General features: G+C 46.3%; 3 protein-coding genes and 1 long non-coding RNA gene across 5 annotated transcripts in view; 3 read left to right on the top strand and 1 right to left on the bottom strand.

Moving 5' to 3' along the window:
- The window catches only part of LOC135377629 (uncharacterized), a 64,561-nt gene that overhangs the window by 25,174 nt on the left and 18,903 nt on the right, over positions 1-20,484 (top strand). The window contains exon 1 of one of the 2 annotated variants that reach the window (XM_064610193.1): positions 18,027-18,123. The exons of the other annotated variant lie outside the window; for it this stretch is intronic. The gene's annotated coding sequence lies outside the window, so the exon portion shown is untranslated. Of the gene's footprint in view, positions 1-18,026; positions 18,124-20,484 lie in introns of those variants that run through there. 2 annotated transcript variants of the gene reach the window in all.
- Positions 285-6,242, top strand: LOC135397489 (2',5'-phosphodiesterase 12-like). The gene is made up of 9 exons (XM_064629094.1): positions 285-309; positions 1,660-2,126; positions 3,058-3,476; positions 3,562-3,701; positions 4,633-4,795; positions 4,881-5,013; positions 5,275-5,430; positions 5,500-5,617; positions 5,951-6,242. Exons 2-9 carry the CDS (start codon positions 1,716-1,718, stop codon positions 6,208-6,210), a joined length of 1,800 nt encoding a protein of 599 aa, XP_064485164.1. The 5' UTR covers positions 285-309; positions 1,660-1,715; the 3' UTR covers positions 6,211-6,242.
- Positions 522-1,354, top strand: LOC135397485 (uncharacterized). Its single transcript, XR_010423645.1, has 2 exons — positions 522-830; positions 1,176-1,354. It is a non-coding gene; the product is annotated as an uncharacterized LOC135397485 (long non-coding RNA).
- LOC135377633 (rab3 GTPase-activating protein catalytic subunit-like) overlaps positions 8,534-20,484 on the bottom strand; it is a 93,055-nt gene continuing 81,104 nt past the window's right edge. The window contains exons 16-24 of the mRNA XM_064610201.1: positions 14,642-14,696; positions 14,084-14,270; positions 12,999-13,093; positions 12,774-12,911; positions 11,856-12,083; positions 11,465-11,561; positions 11,270-11,361; positions 9,429-9,713; positions 8,534-8,801 (exon numbers count right to left, since the gene is read on the bottom strand). Of these exons, the coding sequence (XP_064466271.1) occupies positions 8,601-8,801; positions 9,429-9,713; positions 11,270-11,361; positions 11,465-11,561; positions 11,856-12,083; positions 12,774-12,911; positions 12,999-13,093; positions 14,084-14,270; positions 14,642-14,696 (1,378 nt within the window). The 3' untranslated portion in view covers positions 8,534-8,600. The remainder of the gene's footprint in view (positions 8,802-9,428; positions 9,714-11,269; positions 11,362-11,464; positions 11,562-11,855; positions 12,084-12,773; positions 12,912-12,998; positions 13,094-14,083; positions 14,271-14,641; positions 14,697-20,484) is intronic.

The following is a 20,484-nucleotide window of genomic DNA, read 5'->3' as shown; positions in this document are numbered from 1 at the left end:
CTTTGGAGACCATTTTTTCAAGAGTCGCACGAATACTCAACCTATGCTCACACTGCACACGATACACTTAATACACACGACGCACCGCAGTTATTTGTAGCGAAAATAAAAAGGCAACAGGCAGATGCTCTGTAGCGCACTTGACTTGCGTGTCCTATTCAGAGATGGCAGCAGACGACTGCGACTAATGCAATGCGGCTTTGCCTGGCTGAGCTCTTGCCTGCAGCACGCCCATGGCATTGGCTTTGGTATGGCTATGGCCATATAGCCACAGAGCCTTGGCAAATAAATTAATATGGCTGCACACAGGCAGCCGCCGGCTCTAAAGCGAAACGCACCGCCTCGAAAATATTGTCGCCACCGGCGTGCCAGCTCGGAAGACCTCTCATTGGCTGCGCATTATATGTATAAATATTTGGATGCTCATTGGTCTAAAAAACTGGCGTCAGTTTCCTTCGCGCTGATTGGGCGAGAGTCATTTGAGTGAGGAGCGAGCATCCGAACGCGCGAACCCAGCGAACCGCTCAACGGAAGCAGTCGAACGGAGGAGAAAGAAGAACGACAGAGAAGACATCGCGTCTGTCCGGCCATGCGTGTTCTCTTGGACTGCAACCGTTGTGCACGCAGACGCTACGGGGTAGTTTGAGGGCTTTGAATGCTTTAGATTTAGATTGTGGCGAACTGCTAATGTGAGAACGGAATGGCACATCCACCCCATCATCACAACAGCGGGAAGACGAACATGACATGGAATCCGCCTGCACCTCCAAAGGACGCAGAAATCGTCAGAGAGGAAGTCTGCACTCTTTCCGACGTACTGCAGGTGAACGGTAAGACAAGTTTGATTACTTTTTTGTGACTGAAGGAAGTAATGCAGGTTTATCACGTTAAGTGTATTACGTACAGCATTTACGAGTCACTCGGTACGTTAGCGGCGTTTCATTGTGCAGTGCATTGCCGTAACTTGTACGTTTCTGATATGCCGTTAATCAAAATATGTGTGGTTATGCTAGTTGCCCCTCATGCGCGTCTCAGCCGTTCATTCACTGTGATCTACAAACATTCGTGACAAATGCCTTGGTGTTCAAATACGAAATCAAGATAGATTGCCTATCATAGCAGTGATTTTCGTGCAGAGTTACTGATCATCAATGTATTTTTTTGTTTTGTTTTAGTTCTCCCGCAACCATCGGCAACAACGACGCACATAGCTCAGCATTGGCTTTTGAACGGCCCTTGGATGTCGAAGTACCTAAAGCTCCAGTGAAGCCTGTTACAAGACGTAAAAAGATATGTACTGTAGCTTTTTCGAGGCAGTTCCCGAGGACAAATAAAGTTGATTTGTCATACACCACTGCTTTTTGATTGTCTGCTTCGGGACAGCATGGTCGTTGCTCTACAGCAAGACAACAAGCGCCGAAGACAAACGGACGAGTCTGGGGGGGTAGGGGGGACGAGAGGAGAGACAAAAAACCCGAGGAGAGAAGGGGAAGGAGGTTGGGAAAGGAGGTCGGTCTGCGCATGCGCACTGGGCCCCAGCTTTTTTCCCGCGCAGCAGCTCGGGGACGCTGTGAGTGGCTCCTCGAGATCACGTGGTTTGGGCGCCCGCCATTTTCCCTGGACCATTGCGTAAACGGCAGCTTCCGGCGGATGACACAGGTGAATCAGAGGGAGCAACGTGTGTTGTGGTTGTATCAAAGCAAGGTCTTGTGACTATGCAAAGAGCCTTATTAGTGGCAACATTACCTAACATTCAGCGTGTTATAAAGAGGTGCGCGTCAACGTCTGTTACAATGGCACAGAAAATAGCCATCGTGAACTACACGTCGGAAAGAGACCGCATAGAACTGTCGTTCAAATATGGAACGGATGATCTGCCTGAGAGACAGTTCAATTTTAATCGTTCGTCTGATGAAAACGTTGGATGTGCGCTGACAAGGATTGCAACTAACATAAACAGCCAACTGGAAAAGAAGACAAAGAGGAAAAAGAGCAAAAAATCAGCTGAAGCGGAAGAGCAACCGAAACTCCAAAATGAAGTAGAAGTAACGCTTAAGTACCAGGATGAGGTTGTAGGAAATAATCAGCCCAACAATGAAGCTTGGAAAGAAGGCGCTGTTCTGGAGGTGATGGTTTTCTTTTACGAATAAGAATAGATACTACTGTATTATGATGTAAATCTACAGGGTTATTCTAGCAAACGTTACACATTTCGATCGCATTGTAAAAATATAAGACTAGGTTTGACCCATCCCAAACTTTGCAGACTGATAGCCATTTATCTGAAGTTTCATTCGAATTTTTTGCAAGCACTATGGTCATGCAGAAAGAAAATTAAAAATAAAGCAAAATCTCGCCCCATGCATTTTCAATGGCCTATCCCACACAAACACCGCCATTTTCTCTTGTGTCTGCTTCACATTCACATCACTTCACACAGGTAGCGCTGCCTACAATAATGTGACATGCCGATTCTGATGTTATGCACCAATCCTCTTTTTCTAGTCTTGTTCTGTATGCTGGTGCCACCTGTGTGTGGTGAAATGAAAATGAAGTGCACACAGCAGAAAATGGCGACTTTTGAGTGAGATAGGCCATAGAAAATGCATAGAGTGAAAATTTGCTCGATTTTTATTTTTCTTCTACAGGACCATAATGCTCACAAAAAATTCCAACAAAACTTCACACAAATGGCTACCAGTCTGCAAAGTTTGGTATTGTATAAAACCCGTCTTCTATTTTTACGATGCGATCAAAATGTGTAATGTTTGCTAGACTAACCCTGTAGTTTCGTGGCATGCTGCCCGGTACAATAAAGTCGAGTCAAGAATAGTGTCGCGGTTGAGATAGCTCTAATAACATAGACGCTGCTGTACTCTATTGGTATTGGTTCTGGAAAAGAGGTGCAATTTAATAATCTCATCTGCACCTAGAATAATTTGCCTCATATTGTGTACAATGGTTCTCCAAATGAAAAAAAAAAGTTTGTCTGCCATTATGAACCTAAGATGACATGGTGTGTAATTGTGTATTAATACATACTTTCTATTCTTGCAGGTTGGCAGTCAGAAATATGTTGTTTCTTTAAATGCCCCAAGTGTACGGAGCATTCGGTTGCCAAAAGTCATCATGGCTGGCTTCCCTGTGTTTCCCCATGTGGAACTGGAATATGCAGACGTACAGCACAGTACGGCACTGTGGTACAAGTCTAATATTAGAGGGCAGAGCTACCCTGCGTCGGAAACTCGAACAGTTAGCAACATGCATTTTGTTAACTCTCACGAAGGAAACCTCAGCATCATACCTTCAAGCAGTGACATTGGACGGCATTTACTCTTAGTCTTTACACCTCGTAGTAGTACTAAACATGGGATACCAGTTGAAGTGACTTCCTCAACTTCCATTGAGGCAGGACCAGGGCCATGCCCGTTTGAAACAAGACATGCATTTACTACAAGTTACACAGAACCTGGCAGGTAAAGCTGCTCTTCGAGCTGCGAGGCGTTGAAACTAGGCATATGGTTGTGCTATGTTAATGAGCTTGTATATCTCCTAAAATAGGTTTCGATGCATCTCTTATAACATCTTGGCAGATGTCTATGCTGACACGAAGTATACGAAAGCTGTGCTATTTCCATACTGCCCACCTTATGCACTGGACGTAGGTTACCGGAAGTTGCTTCTAGTTAAAGAAATACTAGGTAGGTTGAAATACACTGGTAACATGAATATACAATGCGCAACTTGCACATGGAGTTTGTACACTTTTCCCAAGGCCAAGGATGCTAGAAGGACGTGTGTGTACACTGGGATATCTAAATTCTTTGTCGGTTTTCAAATTATTTTTGGAGGAGAGATAAAAGGAGGTGGTGTAGCAACTGCAACGATAGGCAAGGTTGTTTATTTTAACCTATTTATATAGAAGGGACAAGGCACACGCTAGCTGGTAAAGCATGATGATGGAGGAATACCCTGAGACACGGAACCCTACAAAGACGACGACATAACACAAGCCGACATCTTGTGTCGTCATCATCGTTCGCTGCATTACCTTTTTTCTGGGGCAGGCAGTTCTACATTTCACACAAGGCTCCACAGCTAGGCACCTTTTACGCCTTGGAGAACAATGGGTTGCTATCTTGTGTTGGTTTCAAAGTCTGGGGTGTGAAATGCTTCTGCAGTGATCCTTGCACATTTGATCTTAATTTTGGCAAAGGTTTGTGCATTTTTGAATACCAGATTACAACTACAAATGCAAAGTTGTTAACAAGAACAGCAGAGAGCTGTGTACAGTATTCCGCTCAACCACAGGAAGGTTTAAATAATTCAGAGGCGAAAGTGCCTTATAATAAGGGCAACAGTGCATGCAGCGTGCATGAAGTCTGTACCATTGTGGTATCCTCCTTTTCAACAGGTGGGGTTGTGCTGTACAATCTGAAAGGGGACAAACACTGGCGAAAATTAGGACCAAAGCTGCAAGCAAGATTGAACGAGCGTTTCGCTAACAGAATTAAGCAAAAATATGAACATGGACTGAAGTAGAGCACACAGTTGTTTCCTCTACTTTTGACCACGTCCACGAACCAGCACTGTTTAGGAGCTTACTTTCTTCACCATGAATTGTTCTTGTAGGTTACAGAGGTGATGTAATTTGCCTCCAGGAAGTGGACAGAAAAGTCTATCAGTATGACCTGGAACCTCTGTTTAATGCCAGTGGCCTGAATGGTTTCTACACAGAGAAGGGGGGCAATTTAGCGGAAGGAATGGCTTGCTTTTACAGAGCATCAAAATTCCGGTACCATAATCACTATCTACACTAGCATAATCGCTTTCAGTTCTGAGCTTTATTATGTATTCAATCCTATTGGTATACTTTACAGATGTTTGGAGAAAGAAAGTATAATTTTATCAAAAACCCTCGCTGAGGTGACATACTTATCCGATATACTGTATAGCATTAACCAAAATACACAGCTGCGGGACAGGATGCTAAACCTCCCCACTGCTTTGCAGGTAAGTGGTTGAACAACGCCAATACTAATGGCTTTTCTGTGTTATGGTTGTCAGAATTAACTCTGGAAAGTAGGTAACTGAATAACAGTTACTAAAAGCACATTACTACAAAGTTACATACAACTTTCACGGTTCTAAATGGTACGGTACGGAACAACCCGAGCAGATGCAGTTATCACTGAACCAGTCAATAATAGTCACTTTAAAACTGTGCTGTACGTATTTCTCCCTGTTTCATGACACTTTTTTGGTGCCTTTCAGGTGGTGCTTCTGGAATGTGTGGAGAATAAAAATAGATTTCTTTTAGTTGCCAACACACACTTATATTTTCATCCAGACTCTGACCATATTCGGCTGCTTCAGGCTTATTGTTGCATACGAACTATTCAGTGGCTGTGTACAGAATATACAGAGAAGGTGAGCTGGCTGTGATTATGTGATGCAAGGCCATGCATAAACCTTAATCTCCCACTCACACATTTTCAGTATGGTGTATCACCTGCTGTGGTATTTGCTGGGGATTTCAACAGCTGCCCTGAATTCGGAGTGTACAAATTAATGACTACAGGACATGTATCCGAGTCTTCACCAGACTGGCAGAGCAGTAAGTAGCCCTGCCTGTTGTTGTAGACTAATAAAACTTCAGTGGGCATTGCATGCAGGTTTTTGACTGTTTCACTCCCAGTGTTCGTGTAACACGTCAAAATGTATGGCCTTCCGAAGGGCTTGAATAAATCCAGTGGTGGACAGGTCATATCGACAGATACAGGAAGGAGTCTGAGAGAGACCTCTGTGACTGCTGACTGCTGAGAGGGCAGTCGAGGAGCTCCTTCTCATTCTCCTCCCTGAACCCTTTCAAAAGCCTGTGTGCATGTGTAGCTCAAATGCTCTATACATGTTACATGTTTGAGGTGGTCATTGGCTCATTTTTTAACAGATGTCGTAGAGGCTGTAAGTGGTTTGGAAGCAGTGCAAACCATACCCTTGAAGAGTGCATGTGGGACACCAGAATATACAAATTACACCACCGGTTTCCAAGGTTGCCTGGATTATATCTTCTTTGAAGACCAAAAACTTGCTGTTGACGAAGTGGTACCAATGCCTTCACACGAGGAAATAACCTGTCACCAAGCCCTTCCCAGCATTGTCTTTCCATCTGATCACATTGCCCAAATTGCTTCACTTAAGTGGTTATAAATGAGAATAAAATGTTGTACCAACAGAACAAATTTGGAAAGCACTTGCTCTACTCTGGGTTTAAACCCAGCAACTGTTGAAAGGTACAGGTTCAAGATGGACAGAACTCCCGGACATAGTTCAATTTTACCTCACAGATCTGTGATGTCAAAAGTGTTCGAAAACCACTGGTGCAAAGACAAAGAAGCATTTGGTTGTCCTTACATGTGCACTAGGTAGATCGGGTATCTGTTTTGGAGCTGCAAGATGCATTAAAAGCAAACTGTGTTACTGACACTGGCTGATAGCGGTGTGCAAATTTTAAAGGATGATGAGGTATCTAGGAAGCAGCATGTTTCCGAACACAACACAGCACTTTTGTGCCGATGCTGCCACTGCCTCCAAGATAGCAGTGGTTCGTGTGCTGTTCTATATTTATATTTATACCCCTCTGCTTCTGTCTGTACAGTGAGAAATGTAACTTTCTTTCAAACATGGGATTAGTCACTTGTAATGTGGATAATGAGGAAGAAGACAAAGGTTTAATAAACTGTACACAAAAGGCAGCTACAGCTAGCCAGCGTAGTCTGTAGGACCAGAAATACTGGAGGCTCCTCACATATTTAACGCACCCTGACTTCTGCAACACGGCTACGGCCACTGTAAAGTGAGCCCGCCCCAGTATTGCGTCACGTTTTGTAGAAGTGGGGAAGTGCTGTGCAGACCATGCTGACCGCCAATGAGATGAAAACATTCGATATCTGGAGCAGAGAACGTGATCGTGATCGATGAGGCTCCCTTTGTTCACGTAATTTTCGGTTTCCCAATCGTAGGTCGAATGCTTTCGTAAACGCACCGGTTCCAGTGAAGCTCGCAGAGTGTCAGACCGACATTGCAGTGATACCGGCAGGACTGATTTTGGTGTACAATGCAAGCGTCGGATATTTCTGGAAACACATTAGAGAGAACGTCCGACGCATGTACGGCGTGGATGACGGCCGCGGAACACGATCTCACGAATAATGCTGCCACTACAGACGGTTTGTGAGCGGATCGTTCTGTCGCGGCACCTCATGTCTCCCGACGTCACCGTGAAAACAACTGAAATTTCTTCGGCGCTTGACGGAACAGATGACGACCTCGTATGCAAGGAGCTGATTCGAATGACGACGAGGAAGCGCCTGCCGGTTCCGGGGACACCGACTCGAATGCACCTTGTGTCGAGTGTACCTGGAGTGTACACATTTTTTCATCGCGTAGTTAATGCACCCTCTTTATGGCGCTACGTTTTCGTAAGTGCGTTACTTGTGCGAGTAAACACGGAATTCCTCGCATGCGTATCAAAACTACTCATGCGCCTGGCGTCTGTAGGACTCTCGAGCTCTACGTACACTGCTGCTTCAACAATCTATATTTGCAACAGATTTACAACGAGTGCAATTCACATGAGCGATGTACACAGTACGACAACGGGCAAAGTTAACCCCTAAGCAGCATCGGCATGAACTCTGCGATTACTTTGGAGAGGAGGAAATTAATGAGGAGGAAGCGTACTAAAGCACACAACTCGCATTCAACATGTACAGAACTGATAAAGCGTACCGCTAAAGTCCGCAAAGTTAGCAAGATCGAAGTTAGCACCCTCCAGTGCAATGATAGGTTAGGCAACACTACAGTCAGCAACCTAAACACACGGCGATGCGAACAAGGAAGGTACGGGCCGTGCTATACATGTACACGCGAACCTATGTATGACATCGACAGCTGCCTGCCACAATCCCGTCGGGCAAGGGGTGTAGCTGTCATCCTCACGCATGTTGACACTGTTCTGCCAGATTACTTTTGCTGACATTGTATCTCCGGCTTCTCCGCACGTGGAGGTCCCGGCCTCCACCTGAATATCTTGAATCTTTTAATTTGAATAATTTTTCGCGACCAAAATCGCGAGGCTATACGTAGTAGCGGAATGGACGAGAAATCGCTTATGGCGTACCCAGACACACCGCCGAATACTACGTACTGAACACATCACACGCAACATTTTGAAGAGTATACGCCATACACTCGTGGAGTCAGTAAAAAATCATCTCGTAAAATATGTATCTTGCAGGCAACATCACCAAACATGAACCGTCGCGGTGCATGGCCTCCTCCTAGTAGAGAACAAGGCGCTCAGTCGTATGACAAGCACGGCAGTGAAAAAAGAAATAATTTTCTGCTCCGATCTCCAAGCAGAGAATATCGAACTTTAATAAGAAGATAACGCTTACCACAGCCTTACAACCGGGAGCCATTACAAATGCTGTACTTGCTTGGGAAACGCTCTACATACAAGTATTCGAGATCAAGATAGATATTCATTTTATTGTGTTAGTATGTACATTTTATACCACCACCGCGATACAGTAGAGTTAGTAAAATACCAGATCGTTCGTAAATGCTCCAGCGAGTCTGAAGTCATTCCCTGCCATGACACAATACATTCGCTGGGGCATGGGCCGTGAAGCTGGAGTGGGACGTGCATGACGAGCCCTTAAAATGTACTCGCGTCCAACAGGAACTGGAAATTTATACTCGGAAATATGTTCCACTTCCGACGTTGTGTCAGCCACCTAGAAATGTCAGAAGGTGCTCGTTAATGTGGACAGTGAACTCGAGACACTGGGAAAACATGCTTTCATGGTTTCTAGCTTCACATTCAAACGATTCGAAACAATGTTTGACTAGGGACGCCCTGGAATCGGCTCTTATTAGCCTGCAAGGGCAATTTTTGTACCAATTACTTTTTCACGTTGAATTTATGACTTTCCGATCGTTTACGCGGCTGACACTTAAGAAATTTCATGTCACGTTTTGACGTTACGAAGCATAGCGTGTCCGTGTGTACAGCGCCGGAAAATCTGCAGAGACTCTTCCACCAATTTCGTCCCAACACTATTAAACACGCTCGATCACCAAGCAACGGCCATCAGCGTCGTCTGCGAGGGGTTCTTCAGCTGTTTCGCAAGTTTTCCACTAGTGCTCCAACTTACCAGTGAAACTCGTCAACTCATTAACATCACGAAAGCCACAGTCGAAAGTAAATTCCACGTCCGAAACCTCTCCAACGGAGAACGATATTTCGAGCAGAAACTGTTCTCCTATAGGTCACCCTACCAGCAGAAGAACAGTCTCTGTTCTGTTGTCTGCTTCCGGAAAATGTTTCGCAGACCACTGTACAACTGGTGTGCATTACCCACCTTCTGCGAATCCGTAAACAGCTTAGAGAGCACCTTCCCAACTGGTCCCTTCCCAGCACCAGGTACGTCAACCTCGGGTTTGTCAAGCAAGTCCATGACAAAGCTTTCGAACTCGCTCTCTGGACTGCTGCCCGAACTCTGCCGGCGCTTAGCCGCCGAAGGCTGCTGCTTATCGGAAGTTCCAGCACTTGACGCTTCAGTGTGCTGAATCTGATCGAATTTCTGTCGCAAGCTTTCCCCCTGAACTATGGCAACTTCTGCGTCGTATAGCAACCGTAGAACCTCCTGAAGAGAGGAAAGAGGATGACGTAGTCAGCACAAGTAATATAATGCGCGTATAGTTCTCCACATCGAAGAACCGATGAAAATCCGCCACTGACTGTGTCTCACTATGCCGAGGGCTGGGATGGCCCGCCATGCTCCTCCCAGCACAGTCGCATCTGAAACCTGCCTGCGGTGAAACATCGGTGCCAGGCATTCTCTGCCAAGAAACACCTTTTCCTTTTCCTTTAGCGGTATTGAATACGCCTTTCGGTGCATTACTGGACACCGTTTTTAGACGTTGCATCTAGTTGTAAACTTTTTGACATTAGGTGCACGCTTTCGAACGACTGATTTCACCAATCTCTCACTTTGTGCTCTAGCAACAGTGACATCAGAGCAAGGCTGGTTTTTCGTCGCATGCAGGGAGCTGGTGCCAGCGCACTGGGGAAACCATACAAATTCAACACTGGACAAGCCGCCATCTTGACCCTGGGAACGAGGCCAACCGGAAGTTGCGCGTATGCTAGTATTGAATTGCGCTGTTATTCGTAAATTTCCAAGTGAGGTTAGGTTAGTTAGGCCAGTTAGGCTAACAGACGGCGAAGCCGTTGGTTAGGTTGGTGCGCCACGGCAGAAGGCTTGCGACAAGCGAAACAACCGTTGCTGCACCAGCTGCACTTCCGTTACCAGCCTCGTTCCCAGTGCTAGGTCTGAGCGTGTCCAATGTTTAATATGTGTTCTGTCCGCAAACTGGCGGCGGAACGCGCACGGCAGTTTGCAGCGCGAACTTCATCGCAAGAAAAGACGCTCCATGGAGGTTGGCCTTTAGATACTAAAACCAACAAGTACAGCATGCATGCATGCACGCACACACACACCAAGTAAATGAACACAAATACCATCACGCGAAAGAACTTATTTGAACAACACCGGTTGGAAACCATTACCATCGACCAGGTATTCGTTTGGCGCCTTACTGGAGAGCTCTTGTTCCTTTCCTGAGCGTGGCCAAAAACAACTCGAGATGTGTTCCACATGCAGAATTTCGTATCAAGGCTGAGGGCAATCTTGAAGTGGCGATGACAATGAAAAGTGTTCACGGAAGCGACACGACCGCAGTGCGCCCTTTTGGTTTCGAAGGGACTGCGAGCTCCTCCGTGTGTTTCCTCTTTTTTTGATTGCGTGTTAGCGCCGCGAAGCAACAGTGGCTATGAGCGGCGTACAGATGTGGACAGACGGAGAGAGGACAGCAGGAAGGAGTGGGGGACAGGGGGATTAGTATGCGTCCTGGGCCGACTTCAGGGGGAACTGTGCCGACATTCGTCTGGAAAGTCTTCGGAAAACCCAGGGAAAACCTCAGACAGCACAGCCGGCGGTAGGATTCGAACCCACCACCTCCCAGTCTACAGCACGACCTTGGTTACCACCAACGAGCGGACGCCTTAGCCCACTCGGCCATGCCGCTGGTGTGTGTTTCCTCTAATGCGGCACCCTTTGAAACGCAAGCGTAATCGTAGTGTTTCGAACAGTGCCTCGAGCAAACCAATTAACTAATTCCGTTTGAAACAGCATTATACCTTGTACTTGGGCGTTTTCCCTCTGAGCTGTGCGCTGGTCTTCGTAATGGTTTGATCCAGAGTTCTAACCAGAGACGGAGGCCCCTTGGAAGCTAGTTAGAGAGATTTGAGTATAGAAAGCGTGCAAATAATGCCACGTAAATTTGCACGATGTACTAATATAACAGATACTGCGAGAAGGCTGATAATGCGTACCCTTTTGAACAATTTGTGCCAGAGCACAATGTACCAGAACTGGCATGAGTTGGCTCGCAATGGAAGCAGGGCCCATGGAAAGCAAGTAGTGGAGCACCTGGAATAGTTTCGCGTGAAGCTACGTATAACCCAAAACTTACGAACTTCTGCAGCCCATTGTATATCATTCTGGATTTACAGGATATGGCTGAATTTTTTTTTAAATCCTACAGCAATCTAATTTTTATCAAGTATAGTACGCATCAAATAACGAAGAACTTGAGCAACTTTGAATACGTCCGAACAATGGGGAAAGCAATAAGAAACAATGAAACGACGAGACACGCGAAAAAAAAAAATACATCGGAAGATGATGGGAATAAACGTTTTGAAGCGACGTATGGTGCTTCACCTTCTCAGCTTCCTTGGTGTCATCAAAGAGACGTTTCTGGCGATGCGCGGGCACAGGTCGCGCCGTATCCCATACTTCCTGCCATGTGTTCCCTGGCAGCTGCATTCGCGGACTAAGGTGGCCTTCCTGTAACACCTCGCCAGACACTTCGTCTATCACGGCCGCAATCCAGTCACGAGGAGAGTACCAACGAACAAAATCTCCCAGGCTAGCTCCAGGGTTAGCAGCCTATAGAAAACACCATGCCTCAGAAATGCTAACACTTTGCAACAATACACAGAGCATAATGACAAGAAAATCTGAGCATGTGAACGTCCCAGACTGAACGGGTCTCTCTGTAATTTTCTTCCCCCATCCTCGTTCGTTTACGTACTAAAGGCCCTATTGCTACGTTTTGCTATCTCTTGCTTTCCCTGCACGTTCTCCCATCGTACCTTGGCAGTAAAAGATACCGCCGCCGTGCTTTTACGCTTCGCGAGGTTCACGACCATCCTATTGCGCTATAAACATTACTGGTCACCAAGGTTCCTCCCATCCGAGAAACGTCATGAAGACCTGTTCCGTGTCGGGTATCGGGACGTCATGCTTGGATAACTCTTCCCTTTAAAGGACAACGGTCCAGTTACCGTTTTCATGAACTTTTACAGGTTTTGAAAGTCTTCCAACAGAGTTGAATGATTTGCAACGATGCGAAATGGAAAGGCGTTCCTTAGGGAGTTGGTTGAATTCTATTGCGTGAGCATTGGCATACTGTCCTAGAAGACACCCCTTAAAGCCAAAGTCGCCCGACCCCCAGCAGTACTGCCTGCACGGTATTTTTGATTGATAATTGATAATTGGGTGTTTACGTCGCGAGACAACTGAGATCATGCACGGTATTTTTAATCACAGACATATCCTATGGAAGTAGAGCTGCACCTTGAAGGCTTCCATATCTGAGAGAAGGCAAGCACTCTGCATACGTGCTCGAAGAGCTGCACCTTCCGGATTGCTCCCCAACTGCACTAGGGCCTCAGCGTGCTCTTCTAGCATATCTTCGGTCATCGGTACAGGGTCCTACTTAGAAAATATATGTGTACTACAATGCAGTGCACTGAGTATATCTGGTGGTATCAAAAGAGTTCAGAAAGTAGTGGCGCGCACCTGTGTTACTGGTATGAATAGTGGTTTGGACGTCCCCAGTAAAGTCATATTCCCGCACTGACGAAGTATTCCTTCACCAACACGTTCACTGGACTCTGCAAGTAAAAGAAATCCGTCTGTTGGGTAGAATACAGATCCGCTTTTAACAATGTACCATCTTTATACATGGATATTCCTGTCGAAAGCGACCTTCCCCATTGAAAAAAGGTCTGATGTAACCTCAGAAAATCTTGAGGTTACCTCAGAAGTTCTGAGGTTCTGCTGAGATAACCCCAGCAACTCCTAAGGTTACCCCAAGACGCCATAGGGCTACCCCAAGGAACTCTGGGGTAAGCCCAAGACGTCCTCGGTTACCCTAAGACGTCCTGGGGATACCCTAACAAACCATGTGCTTACCCTGAAATGTTCTGTGGTACACCCAGACTTTCTGGTGTTACTGTAGGAACCCTTACCCCTAGGTCTTAGCCCTAGAGTCCCTGGCGTCACCTCAACCTGTCCTGGGTTGTGACAAAGGTCGCGATGTGGCCCGCAAAGAATCTGAGGAACTGCTCACAGGACCCCAGCAGTACATACAGATATACGACAGTGCTGTCTGAGGACCTACTTGGGTTACCCCGGCCCTACTGCAAATTTGTTCCAGGGTTACCCCAGAGCCTGAGGTCTTAATGTATTATGGGACGGTTGGGGTAGCCCTTGGTCCTGGGGTAATCACAAACGTTCCACAATACATTAAGACCTCGGGCTCTGGAGTGACCCCAGGAACAAATTTGCTATGGGACATTGACGGCACTTTCTGGGGATGGTAGTGACCAACGGGACATGGAACACTACTTCCTCATTTTACAAACGGATACACACCAGCCAGAAAAATATTTCGGGAGGCGTTCAATGGGGACTTTACATAGGGAGGAGCGTTTCCTCCTCGTTTCCCTCTCTCAACCCAGATGCACTACCAAAGGGAAGATTTCGAGGGGGGGTTGAACCCCGAAAAAAAAAAAAAAAAAAAAAAACTTCTGGCTACGCCACTGGGTACACATAATCAATACACGACACATGCAACGGTACCATATCCAATATCAATATACCTGCGCTTGAGGGATCACGCTTAGTGGCATTTGAATCTTTCTTTGCCTCGACACTGAATTCATCTGGACATTCGTAAAACTCATCCTCGTCGCTTTCACTGGATCCGGATCTCATTTGAGTACCGCTTTCCACCACCTGCTGCCTGCGTTCTCTTTTCATTTTGCGTTCTATGCAGCAGTTCAGCATCTGTAAAACGACACGGAAGAAGAAGAATTTGGCACGTTTAATGTCGTGAAGTCTCCTAATCGAAATGAGTACTTTTGACAGGCATTTAGAGGAAACACAAGCGAGTTTGAACCACAAAATACCCCGGATATAACTTCACCTGATGTCTGGTTACGATCGCCCAAACTTCCATACACTCGCATATTCCTGTACACAGCATGCGGAACAACGAACGCGATCAAACCATCCATTTGTTGTTTCCTGTTCTTGAGTTCAGTGATAAGTACGTGCCCCCCTTTCCATGAGACCTTCACAGTGAACTTCACTGCTAGAATGCTTCCGCCGTGCTGTGTGCAAAGTTCGCCAGAAAGAGTTGGAGAACCGTAACTTACCTGAAGCTTTTGATGCAGAAGGCACGTGGCGAGGTTCGGGGCGCCAGGCTCGAAACTAAAAAGAGGGGGGGGGGGGAGAAAAAGGATTAACACACTTGCAGACACTCTGAAACAAGTAACACCTTAGAAGGAACTGTAACGAGTAGCCACCAAGTTATGCCGGATAGACGTAAAAGATGGGTTCTTTGTGATGTGATGTGATAAAGAAAAAAATGGCGAGATGAGTTTCGACGAAGGCTACCCCAGTACACTTACACACAGAAAGTAGAAACAGACGATGAGATGATGAAAAAACAAATAGATGATGCACAAAGAAGAACAGAGATGATAATGGAGTTCAACATATAGTTCAAAAGTTTCGACCAAGTGAGAGTAAAATGTCGGAATTGCTGGGGACACACACAGGACACATTACACATTCAGCATTCTTTGTACACATGTGAATCTGCATTCATGTTCTGTACCAGAGGGGGCAATAAACTCGTCGAAAATCGGCACCGCGATTATCGAACCTCCATTGGCTATAAGATCACTGCAGGCGGGCACCTCCTCCAGTGATGGGGCCGCGGGAGAGATCACGTGCTTACGAGGGGAAATAGGAATGGGCGAGAATGTCGCTCCTCTCATGTCAGCTCTCGAAGGGCTGGTTTGCTCGAGGGCCTGTATTTGGCTAACTACTGCACCGGTTCGAAAACTATTCTTTTTCTTCAATACTCTGGCGTGCAGTAGAATGCGTACATGATGCAATGAACTACGTCTATTGAAGTCCATCACAGTTACATAAAAATTCGAACGACTAAAGTAGCCTCCGCTATATTTTCCAACAGCTCAAGCTAACGGAAGAGTCACGGTGCCCATTTGCTGTTCTTTTCGTAAGCGTTTCTGTACTGTCTCGCCATACAAATTTTGTGCACGTTATGTCTCAAATAGGTATACACCACTTCTGCGCTGGCCTACAATCTCAAGCTGTAAGGAAACTGTATCCAGGATAATCATATATGTTCCTTCTTCAATGGTCCACATTGGTGAATAATTCCAGTTGTCCTGAACGGATAGATCTTAACTTGCCCTGAAATCAAGCATTGCTTCAGCAGACTGCATGGTACAGGATTTTGGCATCTAGCGACCTAGCACCTTCGTCTGCTAGAACAAATTTCTTGTCACAGCATTATAGTCGACTTCTTTACTATTCCCCTATAGTCCCAGCACGAGCCACAATTCTGAGACACTGTCCCGCGAGTAAAAGTACTCTCACTAATCTAATACTAACTGTCGTTCACGTGTCGTTTCCTATTTCGCTTCCTTCGCTGAAACTTCTTGCAATGATCATCCAATGACCGCTAAAGGAACGAGACAACAGAAACGGACAGCGTTCACGAACGCTGTCAGTGTCGCCGGTTGTCTCGTCCCTGTCGCGTTCTCACCATGTTGAACTTCAAGGTGGTGATGATGAAGGTGATGATGGAGGTGGTGATGATGGAACTGCTTGCCGCATATAGTCGGTCACGCTCAGGCGGCCAACGTCACGACTATCGCAGGGGGTACTGTGCGTTCTGGGCCGACTTCACATGGCACTGTGCCGACTTTTGTCTTAAAGGCACCCGTCTGAGGAAAGCCCAGGGAAAACACCCAGACAGCAAAGCCAGTGCCCAGCCAATAAGCTCTTAATCTTCTAGTTCTTCAAATGTGGACCGCGCAGAACGTTTCCTCCTGTACGTTCAGATTTCGCAAAACTGTACAGAATTCCAAAGCGCATACAAGGCTGTGTTGTCTACGATATAGGTAGGGCTTGTGGTTTTCTGCATTTTCTTTCAAGATAATTCGGGGGGTGTTTGTCGGCATTTATATGGTTCACTAAAAATCGGATTCTTTCGGCAGCTGTATTTCGGCAGCGAAAATAAATGCCCGAATGCGGGCATCTATATACAACTCCACACGAAGGTCTTGCTGGGTTGAACGGAAACAAGGGTGAGTCTAAGTCGTTATTGGAGGGGCGTAGCCAGAAGAGTTCAGAGAGTACAAAGTCGAACTAAAAGGCTAGGGAGTCAGTGATCGGATTTTGGAACCGTTTGGGAATTCCAAACATTTCCTGGCGATAACAGACCTCACAACCAGGTCATCTTTCTATAAGTGCTGAAGCACAACCAAAGAAGGGCCCCGTCCGAAGATAATAGTGAGTTTTAGTGCAATGTTGGCTATTGCCTGGGCGTACGTAAGTAATAGCGTGGTGGTTCTGAGCACTGCGCGAGGCTCTGTTTACGTTTTGCGCGTGCGCGGGACCACCAACGCTATCCCTTACGTATGCAAAGGCGATAGCGTACGATGTACTAAAACTCTCTAATGCCAGGCTCGACCTACGGTCCACAAGTGGGGCATTCCAACGGGGATTTATCTTTCCTATTCAAAGAATGGCAGCTGACATGGTACTGCATATTCGTATTTTTTCGCAATATTCCGAACTTGAAAAAAATAAAAATTCGAGGGGTGTTTTTTGGCAAATGCCGAAAAGGGGTTGCGACAGGTCATCCCACGTTATCCCAGCTAGACGTAAAGTACGGTTCTTTGCATCGATGTGAACCTGCTTTGAAAGTTTCACATCGAAGAGGGTAACAGAAGCGGAGAAAATAGACATCTGACATCACAGCCCTCACCGACGCCGCCAGTGAGGCAGCGCACGAGAAGTCGCGTGCTTACGCCTGCCAATAGGGATGGACGCAACTCTGAGCTCTGTGACGTCTGCGATTTGCTCGGGAGTGTGTTCGAAGGCTTGTATCTCGCTAAGTACGACACGCAGAAGAAGAATTATTTTTTCATCAGCATTCTGGCATGCAGTACAATGCGTCCGTAACGCAATGAACCACATCCATGAAAGTGTCCCAACCCCTTTAAGGGAGCACCAAAAACGTTTGCAACATCGTCGATGTGGTGCTAATTTGCACACCCCTCTTTTCTGCGAAAGCCTCTCCTGTCGTAAAACCACCTTGCACCTATTGGAAACCGTATATACCCGTACCCGCACTCCTCCTTTTGCTGCAAATGCAGACGGACGAGGGCACAATGGCAGCATTCTCCTCCACAGCTCTTGATCTCAATATGACAACGGGTGGCACATTAATAGCGAACCCAAATATCATTGAATGTGGGCCACAAAGCGTCTCCGCTGCAAGATGACTATCTGGTTCCGCTCACGCAGTGTCTACTCAGCCGACGGTGCTTCTGTCATTCAGTTTCTCCTCATTGGCCCGGTAAAGTGAAAATGCTTCCCCGCGTAACAAACGGGAAATGCGGCATTCCGACCGCCAGGGACGCCGCAAAACGTGACGTCAGGCGAGGGTAACTCGTGCCAACAGGTTCTCCTCAAGCAAGCTTCAGAGACACAGTTGTACAGTACTTCGTGCCAGTGGCGCATCTACCCGGAGGAAACCACGGAATATACGTACCCCACCATGCTCGCGAGAAGCTCAGCGCTCGCGTCCTGGGCTGTGAGTACATCATCAACATCTATTGCCATGCTTCCACAGAGTACCGAGCTCTTATCGGACGGTGCGATTTCTTATTCCGCAGTGGAATTCTCCGAAATAAGAAATCTTTTAAGTGCTTTCTTTCGTACCTTCAATGCTAAAATGAGGCAGAAGCCTAGAGATCGGGCGCCGCCGGTATTCTGAACATCGACTGTTCTTTTGCTGGGCGCCCAGTAGAACAATTTCTGTTCGGAATATCGGTGGCTCCCCGATCTGAAGCTCCTGCCTCAATCTACTCTTACCGGATTGCTGGATTTTCCTCTGTTCGAGTCTAATGATAAAAGTTTGAAGTTCGAATATTTTTAGGATAAATGTGCAATCATATTGCCATCGCGTGATAAAATTGCAAATGTAATTGAGAAATAGCTCTGGACCACTTGAAAAAAGTTTCGACACGCTGAGATTTTACGAGCCCCCCCAGCAAAAATAATAAAGTAAAATAAAATGCAGCAGCTTTATTTTGGTGACAATGACTTTCCAGATCTCTTTAAATAACCCGTGAATATACGCATAGCTGAGCATAAAGGTAGCGCTGCATGGACATCAACACACAGGGGACAAGCGCTTGTCTCGTCAAGTCCTCTGCGTTGATGTCCATGTAGCTCTACCTTTATGTTCAGCTATGCACCAAGTAGCGCAACAACGTCTCTTGCTCAAGATACGCATAGCTCTATTCATTCAAATCTTGAACGAGACCAACAACAAGAGCCGGCACGATTAGCGCACATGCATGGGAGAGTGGAAGTTAGTATCTCAGTGGAAAATATATTCCTAAAGTGCTGTCGAGCAGCCTTGGAACAGTTGTATTGGCAGCGGAAATTCTCAGATGCCATTCGAGGGCGTATGTTCAGGGGACCTCGGACATTCATGACTATACGAGAAATAGTACATGATCCAATAGTGCGGTGGAACACCCATATACATCTTTATGAAAGGCCGGACTGACCACGTCCCATACCACATGCTACAGGAATTTGTGGACGACCAGATAGATTGTTCTCCTCATACATAGGTCCTTTCTTGCACAACGCAGTGAAAATTTACACGAATGACACGTTGCACGTCGAAAGTGTCTCTCAAATCGCATTTCCTTTCGGTTTGGTGATGCACTCGTCGCATAGTAGTTTCAGTTCGGTGTCGTACCCCCATATTGCTTTCGTTTCCTTTTTCGAGAGATACAACAACAAATTTGATGGTTAGGTTCGTGTGTTGCACGTGAGCTGATAATGTTATCGTGTGTATACAGCCAGTATTCGTTAGCCGTGTCTGACATCTCCATGATGCTATGGAAGGGGAGCTGTAAGCAATGCTTATAGTTCAATGATACTATTACATTGTGCATTTTCTGGTTTCCGACTGTACTTTGAGTTGGACTAAAAAATAGAAGCCTCTGCGGCTTGGTCCACTGGATAGTGTACTCGTCGAACATCGACCAGACAGTTGCTATCGTGCAATCGAGGCTCGTCTTGAATGCCAGCCGCAGCAAATATGTCTCACGTGCATATCGTGGGACCCAGATATCGTAATAACAGACTTTGCACACAATCCCATCGACCATGGTGAAATGGTATTATATCCCGAGCAAATCGTAATAACATTCGTGTCCGTTACATAGGGTAAAGAACAGGTGACACTCCCCAGTAACGGCCGAGTAGCTTGAGAAGTGTATTATGGATATCAGTGTCCCTTCCGTCACATAAGTGAACAACGGGCAAGCGGTAACATGGACAATTACGAGAAAAATAACCGTTATTTGCGCTCGTCCGGCGAGTGATGATCATAACCTACCAGGAAACGAAGCCGTAAAATGAGCGGCAAAAAGCCTTTGTTCCGGGGTCATTCTGTGGAATGAGCACACTGGCACTCAGCTTTGTCTTGCTAGCTGGTCCTGCTGCAGATACCATATCCCCTACCCATTAAGCGAATTTCCACACACTATTTTGGAGGCGTGCACGGACTATTTTATGCATCCACGCCGCCAGGTCCTGTGAACAATTTACTTTTTCTGCCACGCCGTGTCGTCGTAACCGAGTTTCACTTTAGAGACGGCGAGACCCTGTATTTATAATGAGCATGTGTCCCTGAAGGTCAGCGTCCCGCATGCAGGTGTCCTCGTACGCGCGCGCATTATACGTTCTGATATAATGTAAATATAGACAGGCGGGAGATAATACAGGTTTAGTATTTACCATTATCTATAAAAAATATCTGGCTTACAGCTTGTATTGTTATCGGGGCAGAATTTGTGCGATGGCTTCGAATATAATTAGTTTTTTCCGCGGTGCGGGGTATAACGCCGATCGACGCCACACGTGATCGGCT

Source organism: Ornithodoros turicata, chromosome 1, assembly GCF_037126465.1.
Source record: "Ornithodoros turicata isolate Travis chromosome 1, ASM3712646v1, whole genome shotgun sequence".
In the NCBI taxonomy this organism is placed as follows: domain Eukaryota; kingdom Metazoa; phylum Arthropoda; class Arachnida; order Ixodida; family Argasidae; genus Ornithodoros; species Ornithodoros turicata.
This window is presented reverse-complemented; position numbering and strand designations above follow the sequence as displayed.

Coding starts and splice junctions, on each gene's coding strand:
- LOC135397489 (XM_064629094.1), top strand. CDS start 1,716: ATGCAAAGAGCCTTATTAGTGGCAACATTACCTAACATTCAGCGTGTT. Junction 3,702..4,632: donor TCTAGTTAAAGAAATACTAG/GTAGGTTGAAAT, acceptor TTGTTCTTGTAG/GTTACAGAGGTGATGTAATT. Junction 5,431..5,499: donor GTACAGAATATACAGAGAAG/GTGAGCTGGCTG, acceptor ACACATTTTCAG/TATGGTGTATCACCTGCTGT.